The 10,983-nt window shown below is 39.5% G+C and overlaps 1 protein-coding gene across 1 annotated transcript; it reads right to left on the bottom strand.

Annotated features, from left to right (window-relative positions):
- Positions 1–853: 853 nt before the first annotated feature.
- Positions 854–8,912, bottom strand: pfdn4 (prefoldin subunit 4). The gene is made up of 4 exons (XM_060936755.1): positions 8,849–8,912; positions 4,107–4,214; positions 3,862–4,002; positions 854–1,233 (listed from the first exon to the last, which is right to left on the bottom strand). The coding sequence occupies exons 1-4, from the start codon at positions 8,873–8,875 to the stop codon at positions 1,102–1,104; spliced, it is 408 nt and encodes a 135-aa protein (XP_060792738.1). The 5' UTR covers positions 8,876–8,912; the 3' UTR covers positions 854–1,101.
- Positions 8,913–10,983: the final 2,071 nt, after the last annotated feature.

Below are 10,983 nucleotides of genomic sequence, written 5' to 3'. Positions count from 1 at the left end.
TGAGGAAACCCACCAACATCCCAGAGTTGAAGCTGTTCTGTACAGAGGAATGGGCTAAAATTCCTCCAAGCTGGTGTGCAGGACTGATCAACAGTTACCTGAAACGTTTAGTTGCAGTTATTGCTCCACAAAGGGTATCACACCAGATACTGAAAGCAAAGGTTCACATACTTTTGCCACTCACAGATATGTAATATTGAATCATTTTCCTCAATAAACAAATGACCAAGTATAATATTTGTGTCTCATTTGTTTCACTGGGTTCTCTTTATCTACTTTTAGGACTTGTGTGAAAATCTGATGTTTTAGGTCATATTTATGCAGAAATCTAGAAAATTCTAAAGGGTTCACAAACTTTCAAGCACCACTATACTTATACTTGAGTTTTACTCAAACTTAAAATGAAATATTCTAATATTTTAAGATGTTTTTTCCCCCCACACTGTAGGCCATAATTATCAAAATTAAAATAGAAAAATGCTTGAAGCATTTGTTTGAGCAACAAGTCTAGAATATAACTTTCACTTTCTTCAATAACTGATGGAAAATATTGAACTTTTCATGATATTCTTATTGTTTGAGATGCACTCGTATGGTTTTCAGACATCTTCACAGAAAACTTCTGTAAATGCTTAGTGCTTAATTAATGCATACAGCCGTCACACATGGACTCAATCTACTTTCACAGAGTTTAATAAACAAAAACAAAAAATCCCAAACGTTAAATAGCATGACACTTAAAGCTACAGGATAAATTTGAAAGCCTGTAGGAACACAAACCAAACACATGGAAAGCCAAGTGTGAGCATGTCAAATCACAAACGGAGTACGAGAAAACAACAGACCACTGAAGTGAATTCATCAGTTTATCCTTTTTATTTTAACAGCAGTAACTACTCGCTGTGCTAGGAGTGCTCAGGATCAGCCTCTTCTGTAAAAACATCAAACAAAGCCACCTCCTATACTTTAAGTACACAAACATAACCGCCCATACAAGACTGAACCAACAATTAGTGCTGCAAAATCATCAACTACATCTGGGTGTAAGATCCATATTGGAAACTGGTGTCAGTTTGTCAAATGGTCCAAATATTGAAGCATTCAGCTTTCATCAGCTTCCAGATTAATGTTGTTCCCGAATTTGGCATACAGCTGGACCTTGAGATCTCCGAGCACTTCTTGTATTGAGGTCACTCGACTTTCCAGAGACTTGATTTCCTCCTTCAGAGCTTCCTGTACACATGGGAAGATCAAGAGCATTCTTGAGCAAACATTTTTATTTATTTTTAAAATGTTGGCCTAGATGGCAAAGTCTACATTATTTAGCTCATGTGTAGCAGCTTGGGAAAACCTGTCAACTGTAAGAAACCAAAAATGTATGTGGAAAGTTTTTATTTACCTAAGAGCAAACCCAAGAGCTTAACAATTAAAAAAAATATATATATTATTTGGATATCTTAAGCTATAACCTTACTTTTAGTCACATGCAAAAGAGAAAAATTTCAGTTCAGGAAAGTGGATAGTGTTCAGAACAATACAAATTTGACAACGTGACGATATGGGGTTTCCCAGACTCCCACGTGTACAAATAAATCCATTCAGACTGTTTGAGTGCACTTTATCAATCACTGCATTTACTCTTCAAGGTCTTGAAAACAGCAAATACTCTCACTCTTAGAACCAGCTGCCTTTTTTTCCCCCTGTTGTCGGCAAAAAAAAAAAAAAAAAGTGCATTTTGGCCACTAAACACCTTCATTACTGTGATTGAGTGCTGATCGATGAAGCCCATTACACCACTGCATTGGTGAATTCTACTCTGACAGTCAGACCTGCTGTGTGTCAAACCACCTGTTTATATTAATACAGCAGTTAATTAATAATGCAAATACTTTCGTTTTTTATACTAAAATCACTCACAAGGACTTTTACGGTGTATTACTTGACATGATCAAGGTTTCTGTATGAACTGGTTCTTTTCACATTTATGGAAGGAGTCTCCAGGATCAGTGCAGTAAATGTTCAACCATAATGCAATAATGGATTTTGCATCTCCTGGTTTTTCAGTAATACAGGGGAGGGAGGGAGGGAGGGAGGGAGGGAGGGAGGAAGGAAGGGAGGGAGAAAGAAAGAAAACACCCATAGCTTCTTAAAAACTGGGGTCTTTAAAATACAACAGCATATTAGGTCCAGGGGCTAATATTCCAAGAATAATCTCAGAATTTCCAAGACTAAAGTCATAAATTTACAAGGGGGGAATTATTATATTTTAACTCACAAATTTACAAGGGATAAAAAACTTGGATATTCTCTGAGACAACAATCACATGCTTCCTGGCTGCAGTGCATTCTAAGAAATGTAGTTGAAAATCTCTTCACTCTTTATTTAAATAATATTGGCTGGCTTTTTTTTTCTCATATCAAATATATTCCATTCAGCTAGCATAATACTGAATGAGTCGAAGACAGAGTTCAATACCATGCTCGCTGAACGGAATACATCTGATATACCACGAAAAAAAACGCCAGCCAATATTATTATTATTATTATTATACATGCACATTCCTTTCGGGTGTTCAAGGTGTCTTTCTCTTTCAAAATTCTCTCCGTATTTAACGAAGCAAACCTGGCGGCCATGTTTGTTTACAAATTGTCACAGTCGCTTGCCAGCGCAGTAGTTTTACGTCTCCGATGTGTGACGTCATGTTGTCTTGACAACCATACAATATCGTAAACCACACTGCACACTCATTCTCCATTGTGTAGAGAGACGTAATACACGGAGAATAAGCGATATGCTAACAATATTCCATGCTATCAAACCAAATTAATGAAACCCGCTAGAAGGGAAGAGAATACACGTTTTTATTCCATCGAAAAAGTGTCCTGTATGTACAACAATCTTATATTGCACAATTGAGGAAGACAGACTGATTTCGTATAACTCTTGGCTCAGCCGTTTCAAAGCAACAAAGATTTAGGCGGGTGACAAAAATCCACACACTGAAATTAAAAGGAAAATAAAATGCTCATGCACAATAATTTTATATGTATAAAATGCTAAGACAAAAAAAAAAAAGGGCACAGATAAACAAAGCTGTGCTCCCATTACATCCAGGAAGTGCAACAATCACATGCTTCCTGGCTGCAGTGCCTTCTGAGAAATGTAGCTGAAAACCTCTTCGTGCTTTATTCTTTTATATTGCACGATTGAGAATCGAGGTTTGTGGTATCTGTGGTGTGAAGTTGATCCAACCTTGCAAAGTGAAGAGATGTGGTTCTTTGACAAAATAAAACTCCTTTTCAAGCTTTCTTCTCATGAATTTTTAATCTCGGAGTTTTTTTTTTTTTACTGGAGTATTACCCCCCCCCAGCTCCATATTTTCCCCCTTTCCTACTTACAATGACCCTAACATGCCATCGTATTAAAACCATTAAAGCAAAACAAAAAACTCAAAATAAAGTCTAAAGGAGCTCAAGGAGAACCCACGACTGCAACTAATCCAAGACAAAATAAATCGACCGCCTTTTCTCGAAACAGCCTAAACTTCCCACCACTAACTGAGTGCTAAAACTATACAATACTGAAGCCTAATATTCAGAGTCGTCACTAGTGTCGGGTAGATGAGTCTCTATCAAACAGATTAGCGCAGTGATGCGTTTTGACAACATGGGAATGAAATAAGCTCCGCTTTCTCGTACAAGTCACCTTACTCAATTCGAGGCAACTTTTTTCTTTCATAACACACACTAGTAATGGAATCATGTTTGTTTAAAAGTCACATGATCGATCTAAGTGATAAAAACAGTTTTTGTGGCTCATGACATTTGCTTGAGTTGCTCTTTAAAGGGTACTTCCTGACCTTTGCAGCCTCGAGCATCTCTTGCGTCTCCTCCTGTGTATGACTGATGAAAACATCTCCGATGTGATACGGGATCAGGAGATCATCGTCCTCCAGCATCATAAGGTCATCACTTGCATCTTCTAAATTCTGCAAAGATTTCTGAGGATGGAGAGAAAAAAATTAACCACAGGTAAATATGATCGTTATCAGAGTGAAGCATCAGGATATTAATATTTCAGTCAATAGCAAAATGACAGGCTTACTTTTTTGGCTTCTATTTCATCTTTCAATTCGCTCATCCGATTTGTGCTTGTAGCAAACTTGTTAATCTTCTGCTGGTCTTCAAAAGTGACATTGACATCTTCAACCCCCTGAGAAGAAGTGTAACTAATATAATTAATATTTATAACTAATGTCTAAAGCCAGAACATTTTTTTATTATAATAATAATAATAATAATAATAATAATAATAAACAAGCGTCCCCTGCTGGCAACTATGCCATAACTCTTGTAAAATGCGACTGAATTGAACAAAATTGCAATATGCATATTACCGACATACAACAAAGAATCCTATCAAGTTTCATGAAATTCCTCCAAAAATTGTGAGAGGAGTCGATTTCAGAATGTGAGTACCTTTCCCGGGATGGACAGACAGACATCGTCATGACATAATTCCCCTTTGGGCCTTTCGGCCAGTGGGGGGTAAAAATTGTGAAAGGAGTTGATTTCAGAAGGAAAACACTCATATGAAATTGTCAAATTATAATTTTGTTAATATCAAGGGCTGTAACTCTGGTAAAATGTGACCGAATTTAACAAAATTACAATACGCGTATTACTGACATATAACAAAGAATCCTGCCAAGTTTCGTGAAATTCCTCCAAAAATTGTGAGAGGAGTTGATTTCAGAAGGTAAGTACCCTTTCCTGGGACAGACGGATGGACATCATCACAACATAATCCCCCTTCGGGCCTTTTGGCCAGCGGGGGATAAAAAAAGTAAATGCACCCTGAATGCCTTGCATAATCAGTACATGATGTTTAATTGTTCTTTATTCAACAGGATGGTCTTTCATTTTTTTTTTTTACACTTTGAAGAACATTCCTACATTACCCACAATGCTGTTCGACTACCTGTAGCATCAGTGGGGACTCGCATCTAGTTAAAAGATACCGTTAGTCTTTCAGTGAACATCCTGCTTAAACAGGTCAGAGGAAAACTCTCAGATTGCTTTGATATGCCAGGAAGTTTATAATAACTCGTATCAATCGCTCTTTACAACCATAGTGAGCAGAAAAGCATCTCAGTATGCGCAAAACACCAAACATTCAGGTGGATGAGCTACAACAGCAGAAGACCATATTGGGTTCCTCTCCTGTCAGCCAAGAACAGGAATCTGAAGCTCTCTTGGGCACAGGTTCACCCAGACTGGTGAACTGAAGAGAAGAAAAAAAAAACAAACAAAAACTGGTCTTTTTCCAGTCTTCAACTATCCAGTTTTGGCGAGTCTGTGTCATGTGTTGGATACGTCGTGTAGCCGCAATGCATTCTGGACCTTTGTGTCTGGTGTTTGCTATCGTAATGTCTGGACACACATTTTATTGAGACACACACACTATATAAGGTATCTTATGCATTTTGTTTGTTTTCTGTGCTGTACATTGTTCAACATTGTCCACTCCACGCCTTTTCCCTTGTACACCATAACAATGGGACTATCTATAATTATTATAAATATGCAGGTGATTATAGGAAACCACGTGCTCTGATAGTTTGAGGTTCTCGACCAATCTCTCCATGATTGCCTCGAGTGACTCAGCAAAATGGCGGACAATCGCTTCATTACCGTAACTGAGGAAGCATTACAAATGATGAAAGAAAATGCTGTTTCTAAAAACATTAAAAGATGCTAAAAGTTTGGTCTCAAACTATTCAAAGGTAAGGTGGAATGGTGATTTATTTTATCCATTTCAAAACAAAGTATTTTATGAGAGTCGGTGTAGATAAGTGACAAGTCTGCTGGTCTTCAAAAGTGACACTGACATCTTCAACCGCCTGAGAAGAAGTGTAACTAATATAATAACTTGTAACTAATGTCTAAAGCCAGAACATTTGTTTATAATAATAATACTTATAAACAAGCGTGCTCTGAGAGCACAATATCCCCAGGTCCAGACCAAGGTCACGACCAGTTCTGATCGAGGGAGTCGAGGTGGAGGCTGTGGATTCCTACAAGTACCTCGGGCTGTGGCTGGACAGCAAGCTGGACTGGACTTGCAACACCAATCACTTGTACAGGAAGGGACAGAGCAGGCTATACTTCCTTAGGAGGCTGCGGTCCTTTAACATCTGTGATGTTCTATCAGTCTGTGGTTGCCAGTGTCCTGTTTTACACCGTGGTGTGCTGGGGGGGCAGCACATCCAAGAAGGACATATCCAGGCTAGACAAACTGATCAGGCAGGCCGGCTCTGTGGCCGGCGTGAAGCTGGACTCTCTGGTGACGGTGGCAGAGAAGAGGACTATGGACAAAACTACTGATCATCATGGATGACGCCAGTCACCCTCTGCACACCGTCATCAGCAACCAGAGGAGCCTGTTCAGTAACTGAATGCTCCTTCCCAAGTGCAGGACGAACAGACTCAAAAACTCCTTTGTCCCTCACGCCATCAGACTGTACAACTCCTCTCTGGGGGGAAGAGGGGTAACAGGAGGACAGAGGACGGGAAGGAGCAGTAGTCGAGCCTGACAATAAGCAATACCGGACAATGTGCAATACAACCCCGATTCCAAAAAAGTTGGGACAAAGTACAAATTGTAAATAAAAATGGAATGCAATGATGTGGAAGTTTCAAAATTCCAAATTTTATTCAGAACATAGATGACATATCAAATGTTTAAACTGAGAAAATGTATCATTTAAAGAGAAAAATTAGGTGATTTTAAATTTCATTACAACACCACATCTCAAAAAAGTTGGGACAAGGCCATGTTTACCACTGTCAGACATCCCCTTTTCTCTTTACAACAGTCTGTAAACGTCTGGGGACTGAGGAGACAAGTTGCTCAAGTTTAGGGATAGGAATGTTAACCCATTCTTGTCTAATGTAGGATTCTAGTTGCTCAACTGTCTTAGGTCTTTTTTGTCGTATCTTCCGTTTTATGATGCGCCAAATGTTTTCTATGGGTGAAAGATCTGGACTGCAGGCTGGCCAGTTCAGTACCCGGACCCTCCTTCTACGCAGCCATGATGCTGTAATTGATGCAGTATGTGGTTTGGCATTGTCATGTTGGAAAATGCAAGGTCTTCCCTGAAAGAGACGTCGTCTGGATGGGAGCATATGTTGCTCTAGAACCTGGATATACCTTTCAGCATTGATGGTGTCTTTCCAGATGTGTAAGCTGCCCATGCCACACGCACTAATGCAACCCCATACCATCTGAGATGCAGGCTTCTGAACTGAGCGCTGATAACAACTTGGGTCGTCCTTCTCCTCTTTAGTCCGAATGACACGGCGTCCCTGATTTCCATAAAGAACTTCAAATTTTGATTCGTCTGACCACAGAACAGTTTTCCACTTTGCCACAGTCCATTTTAAATGAGCCTTGGCCCAGAGAAGACGTCTGCACTTCTGGATCATGTTTAGATACGGCTTCTTCTTTGAGCTATAGAGTTTTAGCTGGCAACAGCGGATGGCACGGTGAATTGTGTTTACAGATAATGTTCTCTGGAAAAACTCCTGAGCCCATTTTGTGATTTCCAATACAGAAGCATGCCTGTATGTGATGCAGTGCCATCTAAGGGCCCGAAGATCACGGGCACCCAGTATGGTTTTCTGGCCTTGATCCTTACGCACAGAGATTCTTCCAGATTCTCTGAATCTTTTGATGATATTATGCACTGTAGATGATGATATGTTCAAACTCTTTGCAATTTTACACTGTCGAACTCCTTTCTGATATTGCTCCACTATTTGTCGGCGCAGAATTAGGGGGATTGGTGATCCTCTTCCCATCTTTACTTCTGAGAGCCGCTGCCACTCCAAGATGCTTTTTTTATACCCAGTCATGTTAATGACCTATTGCCAATTGACCTAATGAGTTGCAATTTGGTCCTCCAGCTGTTCCTTTTTTGTACCTTTAACTTTTCCAGCCTCTTATTGCCCCTGTCCCAACTTTTTTGAGATGTGTTGCTGTCATGAAATTTCAAAATGTCTCGCTTTCGACATTTGATATGTTGTCTATGTTCTATTGTGAATACAATACCAGTTTTTGAGATTTGTAAATTATTGCATTCCGTTTTTATTTACAATTTGTACGTTGTCCCAACTTTTTTGGAATCGGGGTTGTATAAAGTGCAATATCTGTACTGCTGCCCCCCCCCCCATATCTTATTCTTTTTATATGTAAATGCTTAATTTATTTTAATTTATCTAGACGTTTTCTCTATTTATCTGTAATGATGCTGCTGGAATCTTAATTTCCCTGAGGGAACCCTCCCAAAGGAATCAATAAAGTTGTATCTAATCTAATCTAAGTCTGTGTGCGCTTAGACCTGAAAATAATACGTTTTTCAACCAGTTTTGTCCGTGTATCGATCGAATCAATATATTTTCGGTGTTCAGATTGTTCATGTATTATTGCTAACACTGATTCGGATAATTCCGAATCAGAAACTGCATGCAAAAAATAAACTTGGTAGAATATTTAATTACACGTCACACCCAGATTCAGCACACAGTTGTTGTTGTTGTTGTTTAGTAATTTGCTGGCGTATAAAATGTCTTAGAAACCCAGTAAATCTCTCAATACAGAGATCTGAAGCCTGGAGCTGCTCCTAACGGACAGGACTGGCTAATAACGGACTAGCAACGAATTAAACTTCTCCACAAGTTTCACACATACAAACTAGTCTACCTAAAACAAAAAACTCGAAACAAACCTACACAAAAACGTAAACGATTTTTAATAAATTTAACACAAATCCCAAACAGACTTACAACAGATTTCTTGACGGTAGCTGCCATCTTAAAACGGAAGTGGAACTCCTTCTAGCGTTCTTCCAACCCGTATTTCGAACAAATCCCGCCTCCTTCGCTAGGATTGGCTGAAATAAAGCAGAGTCATTCATACTCGTAATCTGATTGGACAACTCTCTTAATCAATCCTCACGCAGAAGCCGGAATTTATCGCAATGCGGGTGGGGATAATAATGCCCGTTGTCAGTGATGCAGAAAGTGTCGATGATTTAAGTTAAAGACTAATATTTCTTTTAATCTTTGATTATTTTAAATACTTACGAATTATTAAATAAAATATTGAATAAACGGTGTGCTTTCTGGGCAAATTTATTCATAACAGTCAACAAACACACTGTCCCTGTTCTAGAAACACTGACATCTAGTGGACAAAACAATGTGAAGAAACAAAGTGTTCAAAAATAAGTTTCATCTCATCTCATCTCATCATCTCTAGCCGCTTTATCCTGTTCTACAGGGTCGCAGGCAAGCTGGAGCCTATCCCAGCTGACTACGGGCGAAAGGCGGGGTACACCCTGGACAAGTCGCCAGGTCATCACAGGGCTGACACAGACAACCATTCACACTCACGGTCAATTTAGAGTCACCAGTTAACCTAACCTGCATGTCTTTGGACTGTGGGGGAAACCGGAGCACCTGGAGAAAACCCACGTGGACAACATGCAAACTCCACACAGAAAGGCCCTCACCGGCCATGGAGCTCGAACCCAGAACCTTCTTGCTGTGAGGCGACAGCGCTAACCACTACACCACCGTGCCACCCCAAGTTTATTATTATTATTATTATTATGGCAGCAGACAACCATTCACACTCACATTCACACCTACGGTCAATTTAGAGTCACCAGTTAACCTAACCTGCATGTCTTTGGACTGTGAGGGAAACTGGAGCACCCGGAGGAAACCCACGCGGACACGTGGAGAACATGCAAACTCCGCACAGAAAGGCCCTCGCCAGCCACGGGGCTTGAACCCAGACCTTCTTGCTGTGAGGCGACAGCGCTGACCACTATACCACCGTGCTGCCCCCAGTTTTAAAAATGTGTGCTAAAATTTAAATGGCATTAAATTTCCATTAAAAATTGGAAAAATATGGCCCAACAGTGACTCAAGGAGGGACAACAAAGAGAACATTAGTCAGGGAAGTTACCATGAAGCCAATGTTAAAACTCAACATGATGCTACTACCACCTTGCTTCACAGTGAGGATGGAGCTCTAAGGGCGATAAGCAATGCTGGGCTTTCACCAAATGTAATGCTTGATTCAATTCCTTTTTTTTTTTTTTGTCTCTGAGACCTGAGAACCTGTTCCATATAAGTCCAACATGCCTTTAGATAAAATTCAAACAGGTTTTCATATGGCTGGGTATTTTCATTTTACATTTGCTTGGTTGCTTCACTTTTTGTTGTTGTTTATAAAAGTGATTGTTAAAAAAATCACTAAATTTATTCTACATATAATTTAGTACACAGACCCAAGTCCTGACTAAAAAGGTAAACATGTTATCTAGCACATTAGTCTATCAACATTCTCTTTTGGTGGATCTCGATCGTTGGTGCCTCTTTAGTAAACATTCACTTCATAAACAGCAAGCTTGCTGCACCCTAAGGCAAATATTAGTACAATGACCACAGCCTGCTTTATGATGTTTTATTATTGATTTAGATTTATGTGTACCAGGCTAGACATCGACAGATAAATACCAACACATATTACAGCTGTGCAGGGACATCACTTTTATTTCATTTATATATTTATTTTTGCAAAAGTATTCAGTGATCTAAGCTATTTTTTGTTAAATACTTGGCCACAAAAGGCGATTGGTTGATTTGAATAAAATATGGATATTTGGACTGGTGAATCGACACACTGGAATTCCTCGAGGGCCTTTAAGGACTTCGATGCCTCACTTGTCTGAAGAATTCCTTTCATGATGGCAGAGGGCAACCAGAAAGGAATTTCTCTTCCGCCTCCACTGTGTACATTTACAATGTGACATTTACACTGAAACTCCAGCCTCCATTTATTAGCACATTATTAACTCTAAGCAACAGCTGATCGGTCTGAGTCAGTTTATGGCTTTGTTCATGGTTCT

The sequence above is a fragment of the Neoarius graeffei genome, chromosome 13, assembly GCF_027579695.1.
Source record: "Neoarius graeffei isolate fNeoGra1 chromosome 13, fNeoGra1.pri, whole genome shotgun sequence".
Taxonomy (NCBI): Eukaryota; Metazoa; Chordata; class Actinopteri; order Siluriformes; family Ariidae; genus Neoarius; species Neoarius graeffei.
This window is presented reverse-complemented; position numbering and strand designations above follow the sequence as displayed.